General features: G+C 43.9%; 1 protein-coding gene across 2 annotated transcripts in view; it reads right to left on the bottom strand.

Moving 5' to 3' along the window:
- Positions 1 to 27,455, bottom strand: part of LOC125966881 (cell migration-inducing and hyaluronan-binding protein) — a 266,570-nt gene that overhangs the window by 169,688 nt on the left and 69,427 nt on the right. For both annotated transcript variants that reach the window (XM_049717394.1, XM_049717393.1), the window contains exons 2-4: positions 6,573 to 6,739; positions 3,189 to 3,326; positions 778 to 916 (exon numbers count right to left, since the gene is read on the bottom strand). In XM_049717394.1, the coding sequence (XP_049573351.1) occupies positions 778 to 916; positions 3,189 to 3,326; positions 6,573 to 6,657 (362 nt within the window). In that variant the 5' untranslated portion in view covers positions 6,658 to 6,739. The remainder of the gene's footprint in view (positions 1 to 777; positions 917 to 3,188; positions 3,327 to 6,572; positions 6,740 to 27,455) is intronic.

Here is a 27,455-nt window from a genome sequence, read left to right on the forward strand (position 1 = left end):
GTCGAGCACAGAAGTCCAACAATAGAACACCGCTCGGGTTCAGATCGGGGGGGGCGTTCCTCCCAATCACGCCCTTCCAGGTCTCACTGTCATTGCCCACGTGAGCATTGAAGTCACCCAGTAGAACGATGGAGTCCCCAGAAGGAGCGCTCTCCAGCACTTCCTCCAGGGACCCCAAGAAGGGTGGGTACTCTGAGCTGCCGTTTGGTGCATAGCCACAAACAACAGTCAGGACCCGTCCCCCCACCCGAAGCCGGAGGGAGGCTACCCTCTCGTTCACCGGGGTGAACCCCAATGTGCAGGCGCCCAGCCGGGGGGCAATAAGTATACCCACACCTGCTCGACGCCTCTCACCGTGGGCAACTCCAGAGTGGAAGAGAGTCCAGTCCCTCTCGAGAGGGCTTGTACCGGAGCCCAAACTGTGCGTGGAGGCTAGTCCGACTATATCTAGTCGGAATTTTTCTGCCTCGCACACCAGCTCGGGCTCCTTTTGAGCCAGAGAGGTGACATTCCATGTCCCAAGAGCCAGCTTCTGCAGCCGGGGATCAGACCGCCAAGGTCCCTGCCTTTGGCTGCCGCCCAGCTCAAATTGCACCCGACCCCTTCGGCCCCTCCCACAGGTGGTGAGCCCATGGGAAGGGGGACCCACGTTTCCTTTTCGGGCTATGCCCGGCCGGGCCCCATGGGCGAAAGCCCGGGCACCAGACGCTCGCCTTCGAGCCCCGCCTCCAGCGATTAATTAATTAAATATTTAATTAATTCTTGACTAAAGCCTACCTTCCAAACAGAGAAATGGTAAGGTTGCCCTTGTAAGGACAGTCTGGACTTCCAATGTGCAGTTCCCCCTTATTTCCAATTAGAATGTGTTTTGTCCGAAGAAGAATAGGCCGGTTGGTGTCAGCAATCACTAATTTCCCTAAACATGTGAGGGACACAAGTAAAGAAGAAACAAGAGGGAGAGGGAAAAACAGTATTTAAACCTTGAATTTTCTTTGCAGCTCTATTGCCCTCAGACACCATGTATGAACATCAGTACAGGCTGTGAGCACACATGCATCTATTTTACCACATTAGCTCTTGCTTTTACTACATTAGATTCTTTGATCATTGAGAAGAACTTGGCCTATAGCACATTTTATGGATTACATAATAGCAAAGCATGTTTTTACCTTTAAAGTTCTTTGACTCTAAGGCACCTATTATGAAGCTGCTTGAATCTTAAATCAAGTGATTCACCATGGTACAAAACTCTTTAAAGTAATCCCAGGAGGTGTAAGTTTATGAGCCTACTAATCACATTTATCGGAGAAAAGTCAGAGGATCAGCGATAAGAAGCAAAATTTCTCAGTCATGCATGGTTATGACTCGTCACATCGTATTCAATTGAGGGCAACTGGCCGAGGTTCCTCTAACAGGATTTATTTTGTTCAGTTCACAACACGTCCCAACAAAAATGAAAACTAACATTCACATAGAATTCAAATTACTGTATTGGCCCGAATATAAGACGGTGTTTTTTGCATTGAAATAAGAAAAGTGGGGGTCGTCTTACATCCGGGGTCTAGACATTATACCTATTGACAACGCTAGATGGCACCAGATATCTTCAAAGCGAATGCTGAACTTAACTCCCCAGGCCAAAGCGAACCCCTGTCACGAAGAATAAAAATAGCGGTAGCAGTTTGCATTATTTTATTGCAATGTTTTTCCTTATTCAGATTTGTTTCAAGACTACAGTTACAGTTAGACTTTACTTTGATGGTTAATGCAGTTATTACAATTTAGTTGTTTTATCACAGTAGATTGGTTTATTTACATTTCAAAAACCAGAAGCCATTCATTTACAAATGTGATTGCACTTTAGTTTACATATTTAAATGTTCAGATATTAAGATGTGATAGACAGTTTTTGCATGATTTGAATGAGGCAAAATAACACGCTTTTTCTCTTGAATACCGTAGTCGCATCAGCCATAAAATTCACAATGAAGAGGAAAAAAAAACATATACAAGTCGCACCGGAGTTTAAGTCGCATTTTGGGGGAAATTTATTTGACAAAATCCAACACCAAGAACAGACATGAACCAGCAACAACGGGCTACAATACGGTAGGCTAACGTGACATAAACACAAACGAGGAGCTGAGAACGGGCCTGACGTAACATTAACAGTTATTCAAATAACTATAAAATAAATAACACGTTTATCAAACCATCTGTGTCACTCCAAATCATTAAATCCATCAATCGAATTCGTCGCCCTTTCCGTTAACAACGCCGAGTGTGCGGCGCGCTGCTGACATCGGACTCATCGTCAGTTGCAGTTCAAATTATTCCACAGGCCCATATAACAATATATAAACTATATATCAAATAACAATAATATAAACAACAATTTTATTGAACCATCCGTGTCACTCCAAATCATCAAATCCATCGGAATCTTGGTCTTGTGTCACTTAAAAAAAAACACAAAAAAAACACAGCTGTTGATTCCGGAACGAAGTGCGCCACTGACGTCAGACTAGATATATCAAATAAATGTAATATAAACAACAATTTTATCGAACCGTCCGTGTCACTCCAAATCATTTAATCCATCGGAATCTTCGTCTTGTGTCACTTTAAAAAAAAAAAAAAAACACAGCTGTTGACGCCGGAACTATGTGCGCCCCTGACGTCAAACTGGATATATCTTAGAAATGTAATATAAACAACAATTTTAACAAACCATCCGTGTCACTCCAAATCATTAAATCCATCGGAATATTCATCCTCTGTCAATAAAACAAAAACAAAAAAACTGCTGTTGACTCCGGACCTACGTGCGCCGCTAACATCAGCCTCGTCGTCAGCCTCGTCGTCAGTTACGGCTACAATTATTCCACAGATCTACGTATATAACTATATTGTAGCGTTACCAAAGTACCAGGCAAGACGTGGGTTTGGTAACCGGCTCTTTATTTCAGAAAACAAGAGCTCAAACTTGAGTCTTGAAAAAGAGGGTGTAGTCTTATAATCAGAGTCGTCTTATATTCAGGCCAATACGGTAGTTGGTAACTAAAGTGATGATGCAGCAATGCAGACATTATTATTTTAAAGCAGATTTAAGAATGACCTTGGTACTTCTGTTGCGTCGAAAACAATGCTACTCCACAGATTAAAAACAATGGATTGGTTTGCCTCACCTCCGTCAAGAATTTCAATGGATTGCACAGTAGCGGAAGTTGTGAGGAGGACCTTCCTGCCATAACTGATGACAACACGATGATGTTTACTATGTCCCGGCATCCATGGCTTCAGTCCTGGTTCTTTGTCAGGACACACTGAAAGAGTATGGTGGAGGGAACAACAGTTATATTTACCGTAATTCACAGAATCATAGGAGTTATAATACTATTGCGCCATTTCTTCATCTATATTAGCTGCTATTATATTAGCTATTAGGTTTTGCTCTGAAATCTCGCAGCACAGTCTGGATTTTCAGATTTCCAGCCCAAACATACAATAAATTAAGAGGAAGAGGAAGAAATATATCACATAATGTCACATAATCTTACATTATAAAAGTCCAATCAATATTTAAACAATTCCTTCCAGATTCGACCGTTAAATATTGCTCAGAAGAGTAGCTAACAGTAAATCATGAAGTACTGTTCAACTAAATTGGGGAAAATATATATAATTTGTTGCCTGAAACCACTGAGTCTCACTGTATAAATGTCGCATCTCTCCAGTTGAGTTTCAATTTTGTGATCAGTGTGAGTGGTTGCCCCATCTCCCTGCCGCCAAATAGACACATCAATGGCATTTACTGGTTTGGGCTTTCCATTGTCAAATAGATTTCCCAATGGAGTTACCATGTATTGATAAGAAGCAAGGTGCAAATGGATTTGTATCTGCTGTGTGCAAAGAATGGCTGTTTAGTTGTGACAATGAAGCCAGTGTTCCATTATTCTATCTTTTAGGAGAGTATACTCACACACATACACACACACACACGCACACACACACGCACACACACACACACACACACACACACACGCACAAACACACGCACACACACATGCACACACACGCATAAACACACACACGTGGGTCAAATTTGAGCATTTTTCATCCGTTGCTGCCTGATTATCTGGTCTCTAAAAGAACGTTTTCTAAAAATTTGTCCTCTCCGATTTTATTGTAAACAGAAACCAGAACAGTAGCCAATTAGGAAGTTACCTGAAGATGTTGCCAAACGCAAATAGAGGAGTGCTGGAGGGGTTTAGGAGGTTGTGTAACATATCTGTCATGTCATTCACCACAGTAAAAATGGTGTTTCCAACCACAATATAATTAGCAGACAGTCAGCCTAACTCCCTCAAGTTCTTCTTCTACGACAATTCTTGCCTCTTGTTTGTATTTTCCAGCAGTCTAGATGACCTGCAGCACCACTGTGCCTCTCACAAACCAGTCTTGGTACAATGCTGGACATCGTTATACTGTATGTGTGTGTGTGCTTTGCTGTGTTGGTCATTATGAATACTCCACACGTTATAAAAGCAGTATGAATAAATTGAGATTTTTTTTCCTCGTTATGTGTGGCATCACATTTCAAAACTCAATTGAGCTGTCAAAACCTATGTTTACCCGCTATATTGGGCAGAACCATCAGTTGGCAGAGTTTACTATGTCAAGATTCAAAGGAATGCAGGGGATGCTCAAATAGTGAAAACTACATGCATTTGGTTTTAATCATTGTAATCACAACAGGCTTTTGTCATCAGCTTTTTGTGAGCATGTTGTTGTTAAATCTGCTCTTAGTAAACTTAAGAATATTGGCGAGATGAGGTCGTTTAGTACAGTCAGCAGACTGTGATTTATGGACACACCAGCTGTCCTTCAATTTAAAAAAGAAATCAAATTATTAGTCACTGTGTAACTGATAGGAAAACACTAATCTAGCTTGCATTTCCTCTGCAGGGCATGTGGGATGACAATTTTTACGTGACCATTGTTTCAAGACATCAAGAAAAGCTGTGTCTAAAATTACATTGCTCACAGAGAGAAAGAGGAGGGAGGGAGACCTCTGGAAAGTAGATATTATGTTTGAACTATGAGTAAATGAGTAACTGCAGGGAACCCATTAAAATTTCAATTACTTTGATAATACAAAGAAAGAGTGTAAAGCAGTAATTCTCAACTGGTGGTGTTTGAAGCCATCTTAACTTGTGTTTTGAGGTATTCATGGTTCAGGTTTTCATTTGTCTTTTGAGTTAGACTTAATTGATGTTGCCAGGTTTCACCACACCCTCACATTGAGTATATTGTGTGTGCTATGTTGGGGTGTATGGTTGAGTGTGTCATAAAGAGTAGGTTTTTATGAAAACACGAACTATCGATTTTTTTTTTTAAATCTTTACACAATGGCTCTGATTGAGACTTCCCTCTCCCTAGCCGCTTCGTGCTGCTCCTATCCCAAATCGTTTTCAACCCAGCTGAGAGACAGTCTCTCCAGCATGCCCGGGTCATACTCAAGGCCTTCGCCTAGTGGGCCACGCCCTGAACTCCTCACCAGGGAGGCATTCAAATTTAGGCTGGCAAGAGTTTGAACACATAGACATACATAGAATTGACTAAAAATGCCGTTTACTCGCCATTGGGAGAGTGAAGCCATCTTAAGTTGCCAATCTCTATACCTTTGCAGTCAGTGTTTTCATAAAAAAAAATATGTCGTCAGTAACATTGGCAATGTAAAATGGCTCCCCTGTGGCTTCAGGCACAAGGGGCCTATTGTTAGTCCATGGTGCACCAGTCAGGCTGCATTTGGAAATGAATGCACTCACATGCCCACTCACAGAGTAGTGCATGGGCGTCAATGTGAATTTCAATTTTTATGTATATGTCCGTGTTTGAAGACTGGGCGAGATAGCATTCATCAAACCCTATGGAAATGTAATTAGAGAAATGATAGCTCTAAATCTCTCGCATGCAGACATTTCCACCAATTTTTTCCAATTTGGGCTACAGCAAGGATGTGGTGTGATGAGTGTGAGGAGATTTTGTGCACATCACAAGTTTTGTACACAAATGCTGTGTCCAAATTCACAGGCTCCAAAGGCCATTGCAAAGGCTGGGTTCTTTGCAGCCCTGGAAGCTCTGCCTCTGTTGACCGTATAAGCCATGGTGAATTTGGACAGGCAAATTTGCTGCGTACAAATGAATGGGCAGCGTCGTTCAACGTCCTTCAGCTCTAGTGACCAGTGACTAGGCGAAGACGCAGAGTTCCAAATATTTTATTTTGATTTATATGGGGTCTTCTGTGTTTGGTCCCTTCATCTATTTGTAAAGAGTAACCCTACCAGGGGCTTTGTGCAAATTATCTTCAAGGAACATTGGGGAGCACATGTCTCCACCACTGAAAGGTGATGGATCAAGGAGCACAACATTCTCTCCATAACAAAAAAAAACTGTTTGAATATTGCTGAAGTATGGTTTTGACTATTGATTATGTAGTCTTTTATGTACCCTTAACTCACCTATTCTATTTAGAAATACTTGAGGTCAGTGAAAATTCCACAACTCACATGCTTCGATGGTAGGGAACAGCAGAGCTGCAACAAACACAAAACATGTCTTCATCTTTCTCGGCTTCCCACTGAGCAACCTCATGCCAGAGGCCTTAAGGTTGTTTCGGACCTCCCACTGGACTGCAGATGAAGTGGAGTTCACAGGGAGTGGTAATCAAAAAAATCTGAAAAAGAAAATATGCAAAGAGAATTTCACATGACAAGCACATCTTTAAAAATCTAGACTCTATTTAGACATAGCTTGACCTGAGATTCCAGCACAACAGCACCATTTTTTTAATTTTAGCATTTATGATGATTAACCTTTTACTAAATATTTCAAGGGATTTGACTTGGCTTTTGTCTTACATTTTAATTATGTGCCACAATTTGACCTAACATATTGCTCGGTCACTAAATTACACCCCATTATAAGGTTTTGAAATAAAAAAAGGATTTAACTCATAAAATTGGAGGCTTTTTGATTATGGTAGATTCATCCTGATTACAGATGTGTAGAAATAACTGCATCACCAATTGCCCACTGAATGGGTTAACTGCTAGAATAAAAAGCTCACCTGCAGACTTCTATTAGTAAATAAATGGCAGAATCTTTGTGCCGCCTAGCCCAACTTTAGTTGTAGTATTTAATTAGCCTATACAGGCATTTGGGGAGATCACTGAGGGAAAATGAGCGCAAAGAAACACTATAATGTTCAAGATTTGGAAAAAAAAATGTAATTAGCTGTCTATTTCATTTTTTTATTATTGTGACTTAGTATGCTGTAGTATGCTGGTGATAGGGAAAAAGCTGATCAGTGATTTTAGTCCATGGAAAGGCCTTGTTTTGGGTGAGGATAGAGGAGTGGTGGAGGTCTAGCTGAACCGGTCGGAGCACGTTGGTCAGAAAAGTCAATAATATGAAACAGTGATTCCCTGGTCTATCTGTGAGCTGTGTGATTTATCTTTGAGAGTGTGACTCAGTTAAATAATGAACTGAAGTCAAACAACTGATCTATGTCATTATTATCAAGGTGAGAGAGTGTTATGCATTGTGGGAGTCCAGGGTGAGCAAATGTTCTAGACTTGTTTTTTCTCTTTCTGCGCTTCAATGTTTGGAATATTAAAAATATCAAATGTGAGATCAATAATTTGTGAAAATGATGTCTATACACATATTACCCTGTATCATTTCCATCAGAAAGCATTCCAGGTTTCAGATCCGAGTCGCACCAGAATTTGTGTTTTTCTTGGCAAAGTCCCAATTGTTGAAGATATTTAAATTGTGGTAAAAGTAGATTTAACAACGTCATTTGTGGAATAGAAGTACAAGGGTGACTTTGAACAGTCTGAGTTCAATGAGTTCACATTACCACCTGACAAAACGAGGCAAATGGGTAAAACGATCAAACTAAAAGGTTTGAGTCCTTGAGACACACTGTCAAATAATTGATCCACTATATAATGTAAAATGTAATAATCCCTGTAGTTTGAAAAGCCTTATTCTGCAAATGTGGAAGATCTAAAATGCTTTTGATTCTTTATTCTTTATACTCCCTTCGACTACACCTACTAGCCAATGTGACTACGTTATTGTGACTCTACTGTCATAACTGATTGCAACTAGATATATGTGCCAAGAGTGTCACAGAAAGGAATATGCCAAGCCAGGAGGAAAGGTTACAGCGACACAACGTGTTAGAGATTTGCTCACTCCAACTTATTTTGCAAGAACCACACAGGAGACAGGCAAGTTCTTTTAGACACCTGCAGGTGGAGAGTTCACTCGCTACAGGAATGAAGTCTGCCCTCCTTCCTGCATGTGGATATTTATTAAGAGAAACAGAGTGGGGGTATGGGTAGGCTGGCTAAAGCCCTTGTCCTCTAGTCTAAACATGTCAGGGGATGTTTTACGACCTTGTGATAAGGAGGACAAGGTAAGGTATTTATTACCTGTTGCATTCCAACATAATCCTACGATAAAGATAACCTGGAAAACCCTAACATCTCCCTCCTGATTTATCATATGATTATGCCACACCAAACAACAAAGACAAGCAAGAAAAAAACACACACATATATATATATATATATATATATATATATATATATATATATATATATATATATATATATACGTATAATGAAGAAAGTAGAATGGTAAAAATAAAAACAACAAACAATGATAGCAACACTTTCCAGTGAAGATGAGGCATTACCTCAATACCCCAGATCAAACTTATTGTGTAAGCGAAAAACCTGCTGGCCAGATGTTATTAGCAGGAAAATTCTTACACGGCCCCTGTGCCACAGGCGACCAGAATGCTATGAATAATAAAAAAAAATAAAAAGAAAAACACAGAAACAGTACATCATTGTATCCATCACTTGCGAAGCATTTTCGATGGTCAAATCATCAAGTTTCTGTAAAACATGCCCAACAGAACAGCATCTACGCAATCCACGTGTCATTATTGTCATCACATCCGTCATCTCTAAGAAGTTGTATATGAACCTGGGCTACAGTAGAGGACACAAACTTTGACACAGCAGACTTCAAACATGGGATAACGCAGGTCGTAAACAAGCACAACACCACCAGCGCAACAAGCACAGGAGACAGCAATTTCAACAGCAGTTGCCACCAGTTGCCAGAGAATAGCCATGAAAAGAAATCAAACTGATATGGGACCTTGTCTTTAGACATGGCCTGCTGTAAGTTCTTCAGCGAATTCATGGCGTCGTTTATGTGGGTGTCATTTTCTCCTGGTATGTATGTGCAACAGGAAGTCCCAATGATGTGGCACACACCACCTTGTGCTGCCGTCAACAAGTCCAGAACCATCCTGTTTTGCAAGACCATCAGTCTAATAGCCGGAATCTCTCTATTTTGTCCATCGTTGACTTGCAGTGAGAGATTCACAAAAGATTGAAAACGATAGTTCAGTGTCTCGATGAAGAGCGATAGTTTCCCAACCCCAATCTGAGGGAAGAGCGCAAGGACAACTTTGTCTCCGGCAGACCATACTTTATGGTCCTCTGGAACGTTCGCACCCCAGACAGGGTCATGAGGGTCAAAGGTTGCAACTGCTCTGCGTCGACGTCCAGAAGAGTTGTGTGCTCCTGTCAGCAGATGATGTCGTATCCTATAGGTGTGGTCTGTCACCCACACTGGTGCACACACTCCTGTCCAGTTGGCGGGCAGCATCGGATAAACCTTGTGACCACAAAGCCACCAGCCATTCTGTATGAAGTATGTTCCATTCGATGGTGTAGCCATGTTGGTTGAAGAGCCCTCACCACCTGAAATGGCTCTCTTATCTTGACACTCATCGGTGATGTCCAGAGCTCCCATCCAGTTTCATCCTGGAGAGCAGTCGTCGTTAATGCAGACGTGGGTCTTGTTACCTTGGATGTAACATGTGTAATTCACTCCAGTTGGTCTCTTTGTGTAGGCCACTTGTGGTATTGTTCGTCCTTTAACAGTCACATTGAGATTTGTCCAGAATAGCTGATCACAGGCACCGTCAGCAAGTCCAGGGGCGGTAAGGGTCAGCATCTTTGACTGTGACGGCACGGTGCTGATATCCAACTCCTCCCATGGATGCCATACATTTTGCTTCAGTGACATTCATTGCTCTGGCCTCCAAGCGAACTTGCATGGAGGAAGGGGGGTGTTTCGAACACACATAGCACGCCTCCCGTGTGTGAGCTCTCACAGTGAACCTGACATACCGGTACCAAGTGTTGGTTTCGTATGGGTTTCTGGGGTCCCATGACCAGTCTTCAAAGTTCTCATCATGTGACCATCGTTTACCACGGGCAACATTGTCATTTGGTCTGTTCAGATGAGTCAATAGACCATAGCACGCTCCAACCACAACGCAGCAGAGGATCCATCTGGCATATGGAGCCCCGTTGCTACTAGGATGGCAGAGACACCGGGACATCCCCTCGCCTAGCGGAGTGGGGATCGATGAATTCTTCACCAACATTGAGACGCCTCACCCTAAACGATGGGGCCCCTTTGTAGTCAGCCTTCCCCACCACTCCGAATTAGGGGTCCAGCACTCTCTGCAACTTGCAGTGGCTGAGGTGAATCCAGCTGGGCCGTTGAGAAATTTTTACCGCCGTGGGAGTAGCAAGCAAAACTTGGAACGGTCCCTCCCACCGCGGGCTGGCCCAGTTCTTTCTTTTGATGACCTTGATGTAGACCCAGTCTCCTGGATTGATGGTGTTGTCCACCTGTGAGGGAGAGAGATCAGGCGGCAGTAAATTTGCATTTGACACATCTTTCAGTTTGAGCGTCCTGATTAGATAATCTGCCAAGGTCTGTTCTTCATCTGCTTTTTGCAAATCTGCAGGGAACACTGGTAGTCTATATGGTCTCCCATGTATGATTTCAAAAGGTGTTAGTCCTTCTGAAGTGGGAGTAATTCTCATATAGAGCTTCACTAAGTCGAGGCACTCTGGCCAAGGTCTGCCTGTTGTTTCCATGCATTTTTTCAACCTGCTTTTGATGGTAAAGTTTGCCCGTTCAACCGGGCCTGCGCTCGAAGGATGCCAAGCACAGTGGTTTTTTAACGTTATTCCAAGGTGTACAGCCATGTTCTGCACAACTTGATTCACAAAGTGTGGACCATTGTCACTGTAAATGGTTTGGGGGATGCCATGAGTTGGTATGATGGTTTTGCAGATAGCTTTTGCCACTGTTAAGGCATCTGCGCGTTTAGATGGAACTACTTCCACCCATTTTGAAAATGCATCAATCATCACTAGGCAGTATTTGTAAGGTCCACTTTGTGTGAGTTCAATAAAATCCATATGCATGATTTGAAATGGATAAGAGGGTTTTGGAAATGAGCCTCTCTTAGGTCTCATGTTTCCTTGTGGATTATGTTTCACACAAACAGGACATGCTTTTTTTAAGTAAGCATCTAAACCAAAGGTAGTGAATTGTTGATCTATGATGGACTTCATCCCTCCTGTCGACACATGGCAAGGCCCATGTGTCGCAAGCGCTGCTGCCTTAAAAAGTGATTTTGGTAAAACAGGTTTGTCATTGATGCGGTGGATATTATCTGTATCCACTATTGCACCTTTTGTCGTCCACATTCGTTTTTCCACCATTGGAGCATTGCCCTGCATATCTGTCAGTACAGTCTTATCTATGAGTTGTGTGTACTCGGAACCCATTAAAAAAATTTCATGGCCATGTCTCCCTGCAGCTGCTTCTTTTGCAATCTTGTCTGCTAATCTGTTTCCATTTGAGACTTCATCTCTGCCAGTGGTGTGAGCAGCACATTTACACACAGCTAGTTTAGCAGGTAAAAGAATGGCCTGCAACAAGTCTTTTAACAAGGAGGCATGGGTAACCGGCTTACCGGTTGATGTTGTCATCCCCCTGCCCTTCGATTGTTTCGCAAAATAGAACAGAGTAGAAAACGCATACTGACTGTCTGTGTATACAGTGACTTCCTTATCTTCCGCTAATTGACAAGCTCTTGTTAGAGCAATCAGCTCAGCAGCCTGTGCTGACCTGGTGTATGGAAGCTTATCTGCTTCAACAATCTGGTTTGGCAATTTCACAATTGCATAACCACTTTGATTGTTTCCTTTAGGATCCTTTGAACATGATCCATCCACAAACCACTTTTCCCCCTTGTCAAGTGGCGTGTCACTTAAATCTTCTCTGGGCAGCTGTAGATGTTCTGTAACATCCAAACAGTTATGTGGTGTTCCATCCCCTGGCAACGGGAGCAACATTGCTGGGTTAAGGATTGTGCACCTCTTTATCACAATGTGTGGTTGTGACAGAAGTATAGCAAGTGTAGGACAGATGTCTGGCTGGTGACAAAAAGTTCATTTTGCTTTGCAGCAGCAACACATCTACAGCATGTGGAACCAGCAGCTCCATTTTGTGAAAGAGCACCACATCTGCAGATTGTCTCACTGCAAGCGCCGCCGCGCATACTGCTTGGACACAGTCTGGCAAAGACAGAGCCACTGGATCCAGTTTTTTTGAATAAAATGCAATTGGTCTTAGTTTGCTGCCATGACTCTGCAGTAACACTGAGGTCATAAAACCATTCCTGCAGTCTGCTGTTTGCACAAAGGTTTTATTGTAGTCTGGCAAGATAAGAGTTGTGGTTTCTATCAGAGCCTGTTTCAGCACTACAAAAGCATCATCCGCTGCTGGTGTCCACATGATTTTTTCTGTCATTGTCATGGGAACTCCATGCACAATATCCAGCAGCGGTTGTGTTTTTTCCGCATAATGTGGGATCCATGCTCTGCAGTAATTGCAGAGCCCCAAAAATGACATCATTTGTTTTTTTGTTTCAGGTTTCGGTGTATCTGAAATAATCTGCTTTCTGGTTCTTTGTATCTGTCTTCCAGAAGCCGACAAAGTGTGACCTAAATAGTTCACTTCCTGTCTAACCCATTGTAACTTATTTTTGCTCACTTTATTCCCTGTTTTGCAGAGATAGTGTAACAATGCTAAGGAGTCTGCCTTGCAAGCAGCTTCAGTTTCAGAGGCTACCAGGAGATCATCTACATAAACTAGAAGTTGGCTTTTGTTTGACATCTGAAAATCAGCCAAACAGGCCATGATAGCTTGAACGAAAATAGTTGGACTATCAGCAAATCCTTGTGGCAATCTGGTGTATGTATAGTTTTGTCCTTTAAAGGTAAAAGCGAACCAAAACTGTGAGTCTGGGTGAATTCCACTTCCACTTCCACTTCCAATCCCTTAGACCTTTGTCCGTTGGGGCACCGCTGAGGATTTCCATCCATCCATCCATCTTCTTCCGCTTATCCGGGGTCGGGTCGCGGGGGCAACAGCTTCAGGAGGGACTCCCAGACTTCCCTCTCCCCAGCCACTTCATCCAGCTCATCCCGGGGGATCCCAAGGCGTTCCCAGGCCAGCTGAGAGACATAGTCTCTCCAGCGCGTCCTGGGTCGTCCCCGGGATCTCCTACCGGAGACCCCGGGGACCGCTGAGGATTTGACAGTCAGTTTTCTCCATTCCTCTCTGTTCTCCGCTGTTCTCAATAACTCGTATGTTTTTAGGCCTGTCCAATCCTTTATGTTGTCCTCCCATCTCTTTTTCTGTCTCCCTCTCTTTCTGCCTCCGTTCACTGTGCCTTGCAGGATCTCCTTGGCAAGTCCTGTTGATCTTGTGACATGGCCGTACCATTCCAGTTTCCGCCTTTTGACTGTCGTTAGTAGGTCGACGTATGGTCCGATTGCACTCTTTACACGTGATTTTACCTCTTCGTTTGTGATGTGGTCTTTGTAAGATATTCCAAAGAGTCTTCTGTAGCATCGCATTTCCAGTGCCTTGATTCGCTTTTCAGTGTCTGCTGTTAGGGTCCAGGATTCACAAGCATATAGAAAGATTGAGATTACTAGGGAGCGCATTAGTCTGATCTTCGAGCTGGTAGAGATATTTTTGTTGTTCCAGATGGTCTTCAGCTTGGTCATTGCATTTGTAGTTTGGGCAATCCTGGCAAGTATTTCGGGTTTAGATCCTTCATCTGAGACCACAGCACCTAGGTATTTAAAGTTGTTGACTACCTCTAGGGTCTGGTTGTTAATCTTGATGTCTCCGGTGAATCCGTTGGGGTTGTTGGTCATTAGTTTTGTTTTTTCTGCACTTATCTCCATGCCATAGTCTGTGGCTGTCTCTTCTAATCGGTGGATCAGGTCGACTAGTTCTTGTTCGTCGCCGGCAAGACCATCAATATCATCCGCAAAGCGGAGATTGGTGATCTTTCTGCCTCCAATGCTTACTGAGCCTTCATGTTGTTCAAGGGCCTCTGACATTATTCTTTCAAGGAAGATGTTGAAGAGCATGGGGGATAGCAAACAACCTTGACGGACTCCTATTGTTGTCCTAAACCACTCTCCTATGTTGTTTTGTAGGTATACCGCACTTGTGGCTGTCTTGTATAAGTTCTCAATGACTGCAATTATATTCCCATTGATGTTATAGAGTTTCATGGTTGCCCAAAGTGCTTCATGCCACACGCGGTCGAATGCCTTCTTAAAGTCGATGAATACATGGTAGAGATCCTGTTGGTGTGTCTGGTACTTTTCGCACAGTATCCGAAGATTGAATATTTGTTCTGTGGTACTGCGACCTGGTCTGAATCCAGCCTGTTCTTCTGCTATTATCTTTTCGGCTTGGGGCATTAGTCTTCTTAATATAACTTTTAGCATTACCTTACTGGGATGGCTGATGAAAAATGCATTGCTGAGATCAATTACTGTGAAATACTTCTGATTAGGTTTCAAAGTGTTCAGAAGTGTGTGTGGGTCAGGCACATTGGGTGCTCTTGTTTGCACTGCATCATCATTCACTGCTCGTAAATCTTGTATCATTCGCCAATTAATTTTGTCGGCCTTTTGGACTGGAAAAATGGGAGTGTTGCAAGGAGAATCCGAGCATTCCCTAATGATTCCTCCTGCCAAAAGATCATTTATAATAGGGGCAATCCCATTTATTGCCTCCTGTTTTAAAGGATATCGCTTAACTCTCGGACGCCACTCTGATCTTGGTTTGATCTGTACTGGGGAAATGGATCGTAAAAGACCTACATCAGATGGGCCCTTGGTCCACAGTTTTTCAGGAAGCCCAGCCAATTCCCCCTCCTCCTTTTCATTCAAACAAATGTCAACTGGTCAGGGAAGCGCACAAGCGCCTGCTCTGCCTACAGCTACTTCACACACTGTTTGCTTCCACACGTCACAACTGGTACTGTAGCTCCACCCATCACCTTTGTCCTCATAATCAGTCACAGATCCAGCAAGTTTAATTCGGGAACCCACATCTGCCTACGTTATACTGTAAGGTTTAAACAATGAGATGTGGGGTACAGCCAACAATTTGTATCTGTCTTTCTGAGGAGCGGGCAAGAGCACAGCGGCAGCTGCAAATGACCTGCGATCAGTGTACAGAGCAGTGATTGTTAAAGTTACTTCTGTGTCGCTGAGAAAACTTCCAATATAGTCATCTTGTGGATCAGTGAGAATATTCATGGTGACATGTAATTCAGTACAAGTCATTTCTGATTCAGGTTGGGACAATTGTTTTCGAGCTTCACCCAGCAACCTGCTTGGGAGTTTAGGATTTCGTTCAGGAGGGATGGCATAGGAGCAGCAAATCTGTTCACCTGCTTGTGCAGCATATGAGTCCACATCTCTCACTCTACATGCTCGCATGCCATCCTTTACTGGAATTATTGCAATTCCCAACCGAGTCATCAGATCTTGTCCCAGCAGGTTTATGGGACATTTTGGAGATAGGACAATCAAAACTGAAGCCATGCTTCCAGTTTCCTTATCTCTCACTTCAACTGGATTAGAGATACTCTCCTTGTGTACCTGCCCATCAGCAGATTTCACCCAAATAGTATTTTGGGAGGCCTTTAGATTTGGGACTTTAGTTTTTATCACGGTTTTACAAGCCCCGGTATCACACAAAAACTCGACATCACTGCCTCCAATGTTTAGAGTAACATATGGTTTTTCTTTTAATGCACTCAGAATGTCCCATGCTGTATGGACATCTACTATTTCTTCCTCTATAGGAGCACCAGAGGTCAAAGGGGGGGGGGGGGGGGGGGATCTAGTCATGCTGAGAATTTGGCCTTTCCTCTGCCTCTTCCTCCACCCTTTGATTGGTTATGTTTTTTTCTAAAACAGTCTTTTGACCAGTGGCCACGTTTCCCACAGTTCCAACAGTTGTCAGAATCTCGTGGGGGTTTTGAATTATATGGCGGCCTGCGACCTTGTTGGCCTCTACCTCCTCCTCTGCCTTGCTGGGACCCTTGGAAGAAGACTGTTGTATCTTCATCTAGTTCATCATCATTAGCTAGATGAAATACATCAGAACTTTTGCCTTTTTTGATCACTTTTTCAGCATGTCTGGCCCATTGCATAGTTGTTGTCACACTTGCAACATCCACTTCCACCAAATGTTTCCTCACCCAGTTGCCTATTTCAGGGCGGAAATTAGTGAGGAGCGCATTTTTAAGCTGTTGTTGATAAGCACTCTCAGCTGTATCATTGAATGGGATGCCACTATGCACCCTGAATTCTTTTTCAAATCTCAAACGAAAATCATCAGTATCTTCGCCAGGCTTCTGTTTTATTCCTGCCAAATGACCATAATTCGCTCGTCTTTGAAATATAGTTCGCACTCTTTGCACAAGACCATTCCATTATGCTGCATACTCCCCTCCCAATTGATTTCCCTCAATGGGATAGGGAAAAGGCCCTTGATTATTTCTACCTGTATAATTTCCTCTAACCTTTGCCCAGTCTTTTCCCAAGGAGGACATTGCAGCTTCTCCTGCCTCATGTCCATTCAGTCTATAGGAATGTATAATTCCAGCCATGTCCTCTGCCCATATAGCTGGATCTTCAGCAACAGGGGTAACCCCTTCAACTGCTTTTCTTGCCTCTTCCAAAGTCCATGGCCGGAAAACATATGTATGTGGGAGTTGGCCTTCCCCTACATTAGGGTTTGGCACGTGTATCATTGGGCACACATCAACCTTGTCTAAATTTTGAGAAAATCTAGCAGCAGTGGTCAAACTTCTTGTTTGTACAGGACTTCTAGTAATGTGACCCTGACTTCTTTTGCTGTTATATGGGGGGGCTGCAGGTTTGTTAAGCTTGGATACAAGTTTTGTGTACGAGCGGACGGCCCCTCTTGCTCCTCTGCTCGAGCTGCGCCTTCAGTTTCGGCTGGAGCCATGGCCGCGGCAGTGCGCCTGCGCACTGCCGCTTCATTGTCTTCCGGCCTGACAAACATAGTCTCAGCCTCATCACCTTTCATCTTTCTATCTTTTGTCTTTTGGATTTGTTCTTTTCTCTCTTGTGAAGCTTTCAACCACATTTTAGCACAATCCAATTCTCTCTCTTTTCTTTTCTTTTTCAGTCCATTTTTCTTTTTATCCACACTCTCTTCTAAAACATCAACTACTATCTTCCACACTTCAACTCTCAACTTCCCTTCTACTCCATACTTTTTCTTCCACTTCGGCATATATTGCATACAATTAAGAAATCTACTCGCCATGTACTTCTCATCTCCGTCAAGAGGTAGAGATTTACAGTTTTTATTTCCCATCTTAATTCTAGTAGTTCTAGGTTTTACAATCTCTTTGTCTCAAAAATATTATTATTATTATCATTACTATTTATTTATTTAACTATGTCTTTGAGGATCCTCAATGCAGGTTTAAATTGACCTTTCAACAAATTACTAGCCTGTATTATTGCCGTGGATCAATGCTAGAACTGCTATTTAGTCAATTTATCCTACCAGTCACACTCCCAACCACACAAACTCAAGCGCTTTGTATTTTTCTCATGGCTCGGACAAACCAAAGCCGTATCTCATAGCTCGGACAAACCAAAGCCGAATCTCATAGCTCGGACAAACCAAAGCCGAATCTCATAGCTCGGACAAACCAAAGCCGAATCTCATAGCTCGGACAAACCAAAGCCGAATCTCATAGCTCGGACAAACCAAAGCCGTATCTCACGTGCACCTGTGTTTTTTTTTTTTATACGCGTTTCACAACAACACAATCACACAACTTCAGGCCTTTAACTTACTTGTCCCCTGGTTCGTTGCACTGCCGGGTCCCGTCAATCCACCTCTGTCAGACGAAGGCAGACCTAAGATGCTGGCCCAGCGAAGAATTTCCTTCCCAGGTCTTTCTTTACCAGGTCCGGCTAGTGGACGCTGGCCCGTCGACGGTGTACAGCGCGTCGTCCTCCTTCAGCCAGATGATGGGTATGAGAGGTCCCGGGTTTCGGCACCAAAATGTTAGAGATTTGCTCACTCCAACTTATTTTGCAAGAACCACACAGGAGACAGGCAAGTTCTTTTAGACACCTGCAGGTGGAGAGTTCACTCGCTACAGGAATGAAGTCTGCCCTCCTTCCTGCACGTGGATATTTATTAAGAGAAACAGAGTGGGGGTATGGGTAGGCTGGCTAAAGCCCTTGTCCTCTAGTCTAAACATGTCAGGGGATGTTTTACGACCTTGTGATAAGGAGGACAAGTAAGGTATTTATTACCTGTTGCATTCCAACATAATCCTACGATAAAGATAACCTGGAAAACCCTAACACAACGGCCTAGCTCAAATCCCCTATCTCATTATATGTGCCAAACAGGCCTAATCTAAAAGCAACATAAATTCAAACATGTAAAATTGGTGTTCGAACTGGTTCAGTCTGTGGAAATTTCTAGAAGTCAAGGTCCAGAGAATCATACTGCTAGTATGTAGGCTATGTATGTATTTAGACTTTGTGTAAAATATGTTTGTATGCAAGGCGTATGTATCCTACAGCTGTGAAATAACAAGTCAATCAAGTCATCAATGCGCATGATGCCTGAGCATAACTAAACTCAACTTTATCTTTGAGCACTTTGACAAAAAGTGCTTTACATAGGCTCAAACATAAATCATACATAAAATACCAATACAAATAAAGTAATAAATAAATACACTATACCAATAAATATGTTTTTTTGTCTAATTAAAACATAAATTACAAAAAGAGTTCCCTTCATTTAGCATGCAAAGACATCACTTGGTATGTGGTGGCCAGTGGAACTATGGGTGTTTTGGCATTGGGCAATTTCTATAAAGCAAATAATGTAGTGTTCAGTGATGTCTATTAATGATTATTATTATAATGCTGTTATTTTGTTGACACAAATGGACTTACAACACAGTCATTCACAAGTACCCGAGAATGGAGCTTTTAGATGAACTATCTCTCACCATTTGACATGACAGAATGAAAGTTGATTTAGCCATTGTTTGATGACTGAGTGTCTATTGTACCACTTTTGAGGTGAAGATGTATCAAATGAAGCACTTGTGAAACTTTTTATTATGTTTATAGCATGATAAATGGTGCTAACATACAGAATGAAAAGCTGTGAAACATCTGTGTGTGATAGACTGCAAGTCTTTCCCGGTGCACACTCTAGATTCTCTGAATTCTTGGAGGAACTGCGATGACCTATACACATCTGTTCAGAGTGTGTTAGTGATTACCAGGCTCTTCAAAGGTACTGTGGTTCGAGTCCCAGTGGTGCATTCTAAGTGTTATTGTCTCATGAGGGAGCTGCTTCTTTTCCAGGGCCAAATGGCTCCTGACTTGGCAGCAAAATCGGTTATAGGCCTGACTGAAAGGCTGCTGAAGAAGAACATAATGCAGCATTCAAGTTACACTAGTTATGGCCTATTATTGTCAAAGGTTTAAAATTGATAAAGGTCACCAGATGTCATTCCTCCACACTTGTGGAGGTAATAAAGTTAAAAGAAAATGATCTCATTGCAGTCACGCTGCTACTGACCTCTATGTTGACCATTTGCAACAAATCGGCAACACATTTTTCAAACGAAGAACACAATTTACAGGCCAGCACTAGTTAAAACTCAGCAATTGAATTAATATTTCAATAAGAATTAAACAGAATAATCATGCGCACCATGCTGGGAGTATCCAAAACATGCTGTGGGTTTAGACATTTTTCAAGTTGATTCTAGCATTTATAGAGGGTGGTTATCAATTCACCCCCATGTTGTAAAAATCAAGGTTCTTGGCTAACTTTTTTTTCTAAATGTGTCAAAGTACTTGTATATCTGTGTGGGCTGCAGAGTTCCACAACTGTGAGGCAGAGATGCTAACCGCGGGCTTTATCAACTTTTTATCTCGCTTTTACCAAATGAATCCATCCCCTCCTTCGCGGCAGTAATCCACTTGAAATTAACTCGTTCAAGTATAAGACATGGGGACTCTGCCACCCTGAATCCCATTGAATTAAAAGAGGGTGGGGTACCTTTCAACACTTAAGACTTTTATAGAAACAAAAGTGTATGATTTATCACTTAAAGGACAGCATTAAGTCCATGCACATAATAATATACTATACCTCTGAGAGTAGGGTGGGGCTTGGGCAGTAACATGAACAACAGCTCTGGTCATAGACTGGCTGAATTGTTGTATATAAAACAAAAAACTGCTGAGTGCACATTCACCCATCCGTTTCCATTTTTTTTATTTGTGTCTCGTCTCTATGCAACCAGAAAAAGTTGAGGATTTTGATAAGCTTTTGCTGCATTCCACTAAATCATTGTCCATCCTTATTTCCCCTGACATTTTTAGAACAACAAAATTTCCCCTCTTTTTATCTGGGCTACAAAATGGCCATACTGTAACAGACCAGACGGAACGACCAATTGCGTCACACTTTGTTTATTGACTGAGGGAATGGGACGTGGAGAGCGGACGCAGCGTGGGAGGAGGAGGAGAAGACGCGGTCGAGGACGAGTGGTTGGTCGGGGCAGGCAGCGTTGAGATGTCGGGAACGGGTGGTCGATCGAGGTAGGCGGCGTTCAGACCTGGTCAGTCAGTTTGGACAGAAACAAGGGTGGCAACTGGAAGCAAGCGCAAAGCACAAGGACCAAACGGGTGCCATACGGGGACGAACTGACAAGGACTGACTGACGTGTGGGGTTTAACTAAGGGAGTGGATGAGCCAGGTGCAGGTGTGGTAATTGGTAACGAGGGACAGGCACTGAGCGCTGATTGCTCAGGGGGTGTGGTTGTGACCTGTGTAAACTGAAGCAGGGTGCTGACCAGGGTGCGAGGAGAGCAGGTGCGTGACCCATACAGTCAATAGGAGTCACTCATGTACAAACAAGAATATTAACCCTGATTGGACACTCACTCGTGAATAATATTCTTGATTGTGATTGAAATGATCACCACTGGTTTCTCTTGATGTTTGCCCTGTGAGAAAAACATAATCTCAACCCCTTGTAACTGCAATCTCATTGTTTCAGTTGTAAATGGATTATATTCCCCCCAGCACATGGCAATGAAGTTTAATTTTCTTGTTTTAAGATGAAACACCAATCAACACTGTATTAATTAGATGTATTGCATAGTCATTACTTCATAATTTAATTCCGACTAATTCACACCCTGATGATGTAGCACCAGGACCAACTGGGAGTTCAGCATCTTGCAAAAGGATTCTGACAAAGCCTACAAGTTAAGCGACAGCTAAAATACCCCCACAATTCGACGCAAGTAGACAGCAATTCAATGCCATAAAGGGAATAAATGTCACAGATGATCAAATCAGGCTGCTCACTCCATCTGTGAGCAGGTGGATGTGAGCCAATGGGTCAGCCGGTGCTGTGTGTTATGTAGCACCAAGCCACCATAAACTAATATCACAATGTGCTATAAAATTATGGAGTACAATAGTTTATAACTATGAATAACAAGTAAACACCTGTTGAGTGATAGAGTGCATGTGGGTGTGACTGGTTGTTCGTCTCAATATGTGTCCTACGAATGGCTGGCAACCAGTTCAGGATGTTGTCTGCCTTTCGCCTGATGTCAGCGTGCATAGACTCCAGCATGCCCCTGCGACCCCGAACTGAATAAGCAGTGTTGAAAATGGATGGATAAATAAATAAAATAGTAATAATATGAAATGTCCTACTAGAACAGCTGGACTCATTTGAGGCTAATATGAGGCATTTTAAATGGTGCCACAACCCCTAATTTAACATGAATTCAAATGTTCTTCTGGAAGTCAATATTTACTTCAGCAATTTTCAGTCATCAAATTACCATTCTACCCCCATCTGTCCCTCTATATCCAGTCTTGTGGTACCAAACCTGCTCATCACTTCTTTGTAGCCCCCGTTACTGTCACCATCATGCCCACTAAAATCTGCCCCATTTTCTCTGCCCCATCTATCACTTTTCAGAATGTCTCTTTCTCTTCTTGTTAAAATCCTAACAGTGGGGTGTAACATTGAACATAACATAACTCAATTTCAAGCTATAACCTCATAACTCAATCTGACACTAGTTTCACCGCCAGGAAATTCTTTGACTCTTCCTTTCAGATGACCCCTACTACATTTCTCTTCCCATTCACATCACAGTAAACTAATCTGAAGCTTGCTCCTAAGCTTCAAGCTTTCCTGCCTTTCAACTTGTCCCAACATTCAACGATTCTACTTTGAGTTTCGCTGGGCTCCAATAATCTCTTTTGCATATGGAGATACTTTCCACTGGTGCGCTGTAGATGGTACAAGGTCACACGCGGTCCAAAATCCAACACCAAGAACAGACATAAACGAGCAACAACAGGCTAAACGATAGGTATGCTAACGTGACATGAACACAAACGAAGAGCTGAGAACGGGCCTGACGTAACATTCAGAGTTATTCAAATAACTATTACATAAATAACGCGTTTATAAAACCATTTGTCACTCCAATTCATTAAATCCATTGATCATCCTTTATGTCAACAATGCCGGCCGGGTGCGCGCTGCTGACGGCAGTTGTACTTCAAAACTATTATATAAACAATAATATTATCAAACCACCTGTGTCACTCCAAATCATTAAATCCATCGATCAAATTCCTCGTCCTTTGGCAACAACGCCGCGCGTGCGCCCTGACGTCCGCCTCGTCGTTATTCTACAGATATAGTATATAACTATATTGTAGCGTTAACAAAGTACAAGGAAAGACGTGGGTTTGGTAAACAGCTCTTTATTTAACAAAACAAGAGTTCAACGAGCCAACAAGTACTGAACTGTAACGATAAAAACATATACAAGTTGCTACATGAAATAAAATGTATCAAATAACTATAACATAAATAGTTAACCACCACACGGCCCCAAGCACCGGCGGTGACTTCCTGGCGTGTGGCGGTGTGGACTTCCATCCCCGGAGGTCGCACTTCCAGCCACGGAGGTGGAAGAGAGCGCCATAGAATAGGACTGGGCGTGCGTAAAAGTGATGTCCGAGCCCCATCCACCGTCCCCGGACAGCCACCCGGCCGAGCGCCGGCCCCCGACTTCCATCCACGGAAGTGAAAGAGAGCTCCATAGAGTAGGACCGGGCGTGCGTAAAAGCCATGTCCGAGCCCCATCCACCGTCCCCGGACAGCCACCCGGCCGAGCGCCGGCCCCCGACTTCCATCCACGGAGGTGAAAGAGAGCTCCGTAGAGTAGCATCGGGCGTGCGTAAAAGCCATAATAGTTTTTCAAACCTTTGGTGTCACTCCAAATCATTAAATCCTTCAAACTCTTCGTCCTCCGTGTTACTTACAAACAAAGCCGCTAATGATGCCGGTAGTACATTGGGCCCTTCGTCATCTTCGTCATCCCGTGATCGAATATTTGTCCTTTATGTAAACAACCACAGCGCCGTGCTGCGCTGCGCCGCGCTGCTGAAGTCACTTGAAATTCAAATTACAGTAATCCCTTGCTACATTGTGGTTCGTTTATCGCGGTTTCACTTTTTTTAATTTTGAAAATTTATGAAAAAATTCACATATAAATCGCTCCTCAGTATAAGTCGCCCCCCCCACCCAAACTATGAAAAAAAACGCGACTTATAGTCTGAAAAATACGCTACACGTTACAGCATCTGAATGAGTGGGTGTGAAATTGATACACATGATGCAAATGCTAATATCCAGTGATAAGAGCAAAGTATCAGAGCTTAGAATGACGATTTTTTTACTTGCTTTCATTAGGTTAATGTGCATACCTGTTGAGTGACTTTGACAACATTGCAGATGAGCCTAGCCCAGCTGATCGCTGGTCGCCACATACAGTACATCCATTATATTGGACCTTAAAGCTATGATTTACCTTACCATACCCACCCTCCCATACCACACTTTACTATCCTTTACTGTACTGTTTCAATATAACGTTTTAGGTGATTATGGTGAATGACTGAACTGATCAAGCGCGATGGATGGATGGATGGATGGATGGATGGATGGATGGATGGATGGATGGATGGATGGATGGATGGATGGATGGATGGATGGATGGATGGATGGAAATGCCAAATATTTGGAAGGCTTTTCAAGCTGAAACCAATTTCCTCCCGCTGTCCGCATGCAGAAAAACACTTGATGTGAGATTGGTTCACAACCCTCCCATCCCTGATAAATGACGCCTGACACAGCATGAAGCAATTGTGATAACATTCTATGAAACTTTGCAGATTTTTTTTTTCTCAAGAAAAATAAGAGCTAATGTCCAAGCACTATTTCTAGTGGGTCGGACATTTAAAATTCAGATGAGGAACCCTATTTTTCAGAACACACGCTGACCTCAACAGTGAGCCGTGCCAACCCATATTGGATTAGCAAGTCCAATGTGACGATGTGGTATCAAATGGTTGATTTGTCAGGCTAGGCTGCTTTATAGAAGAAAATGGAGTATTCCCAACTCATCTACTAATCTGTCTGAATGTCTGTTAGAGATTTGCTCACTCCAACTTATTTTGCAAGAACCACACAGTAGACAAGCAAGTTCTTTTAGACACCTGCAGGTGGAGAGTTCACTCGTTGAAGGAATGAAGTCTAAAAAACTCTCCCTCCTGCAACGGCATATTTATTAAGAGAAACAGAGTGGGGGTGAGAGTAGGTTGAATAGGAAGCCATTGTGCTCTAGTCAAAACATATCAGGGGATGTTTTACGACCTTGTGGAGGATGGGACAAGGTAGGTTATTTATTACCGGTTGCATTCCAACATAATCATACGATAAGGATAATCTGAAAAACCCTAACAATGTCTGCCACGTGATAGGTTTATCCATCCATCCATCCATCCATTTTCTGAACCGCTTAGTCCCCACGGGGGTCGCGGGCGTGCTGGAGCCTATCCCAGCCATCACCGGGCAGTAGGCGGGGGACACCCTGAACCGGTTGCCAGCCAATTGCAGGGCACACAGAGACAAACAACCACTCGCACTCGCACTCACACCTAGGGACAATTTGGAGTGATCAATCGGCCTACCAAGCATGTTTTTGGGATGTGGGAGGAAACCGGAGTGCCCGGAGAAAACCCACGCGGGCTCGGGGAGAACATGCAAACTCCGCACAGGGAGGGCCGGAGGTGGAATCGAACCCGCACCCTCCTAACTGTGAGGCGGATGTGCTACCCAGTGCTCCACCGAGCCGCCCTTGATAGGTTTATTGATCTTAAAAAGTGGTAATGTGTCTGCCCTAGCACATACATATCCATCATGCATAACCCACCCTATCAACACCAGCTCAGTAAAGAAAACTATACAAACACAAACTTATTTTTTGTGTGTGTGATGACAACAATAACAGCAAGATGGCGGCGCGTGCACACGCAGCGGCCACTCTCTGTCCCGTCAGTACGGTGATTTGTTTGTTTGAGTGTTCGTCCGACAGTCTTATGTGTTCGTCTCGTCGTGCTATGTTGTGCTACAAGTACAGCAGGCAGGTTCCGCTCGACATCGGCAGAAGTGGATTTTGTGGTGTTCTGGACTTTGAAGCGGTGACATTAAAGGCGCTCGGACTGCTACGTCCTGAAACGTCCCCGACCTCGCCCGCTATTCCTCCCCCGGTTGGGAAGCATCAGAAACGGTGTGCGAGGAGGCAGAAGATGGGCAAGCGCGAAGGCGTCCGGGCCAGGCTGGCGGCCAACCCAGCTCGCCCGGCAGTGCCTTCCATTCTTCTGGCGAATGTTCGATCGCTGGACAACAAAATGGATTACGTTCGCCTGCTGAGGTCTACGAACCGGACGGTGCGGAACTGCTGTGTGCTCGTGTTCACTGAGACCTGGTTGACTGTCAACATTCCGGACTCTGCCGTGCATCTAGAGCGGCTAGCGTGCTATCGGGCGGACCGTGCCATTGTACGAGGGGGAAAGTCGCGAGGAGGTGGAATATGCGTCTACATCCGAGAAGAATGGTGCCGGGACTTTGTGGTGGTATGTAAGCACTGCTCGCCACTAGTGAAGTTTGTGATCATCAAGTGCCGTCCTTTTTACCTGCCGAGGGAATTTACTGCGATTCTGCTGGTCGCGGTATACATCCCGCCTTCCAACATCGAAGGCGACAGGATCGCGGCGCTTGGTGAATTGTACCAGGCTGTCAGTGGACAACAGACAGCGCACCCTCGCTGGAGACTTTAATCATGCCATCCTGAAGTCTGTTTTCCCGAGGCTTCACCAGCATGTTACTTTTCCGACACGTGGAGACAGCTTCCTGGACCTGGTCTACTCTGCGCATAAAGGAGCTTTCAAGGCTACCCCCCTCCCCCATCTTGGGCTTTCTGACCATCTCACCGTTTTGCTTTTGCCCGTATAGAGACAATTGGTAAAGGCATCCAGGCCGGTTCGGAAGCGGGTTCGGGTGTGGCCTGAGGGTACCTCCGATGCGCTTTGTGACTGCTTTGGCACTACTGACTGGGACATGGCCACCTACAACGATCGGACGGACATAGAGGAGTATGCTGACTCTGTTTCCTCTTATGTCGCGAAGTGCATCGATGATGTGACTCGCTCAAAATCCGTCGTCACTCGAGCGAACTGGAAGCCGTGGCTGACAGGGGCTGTCCTCAGACTGCTGAGGCCCAGGGACAAAGCTTTCAGAGCGGGGTATGAGGCTGGCTTGAGGGCAGCGAGGGCAGACCTGTCCCGGGGCATCAAAGAAGCGAAAAAGGCGTTCTCTTGCAAGGTCTCCACCCACTTCAAGGACAGCAAGGACGCACGGAGCCTTTGGCAGGGCATTCAGACCATCCGCGCCGCGGAGCTGTGAGGGCGACGTCCGTCTGCTGAACGATCTTAACCGCTTCTTTGCTCGCTTCGACGCCAAGAACAGCACTTGCCCGCTGAAGACCACTCCCCCCCCCCCCCCCACACGAGCAGCCCCTGTGCCTCTCTGCCGACGGAGTGAGGAGGGTGCTTGCCGCTATTGACACCCGTAAGGCGGCGGGCCCTGACAACTCCCGGGTCGAGCGCTGAAGGACTGTGCTGGCGAG

The sequence above is a fragment of the Syngnathus scovelli genome, chromosome 4 (assembly GCF_024217435.2).
Source record: "Syngnathus scovelli strain Florida chromosome 4, RoL_Ssco_1.2, whole genome shotgun sequence".
NCBI classification, from domain to species: domain Eukaryota; kingdom Metazoa; phylum Chordata; class Actinopteri; order Syngnathiformes; family Syngnathidae; genus Syngnathus; species Syngnathus scovelli.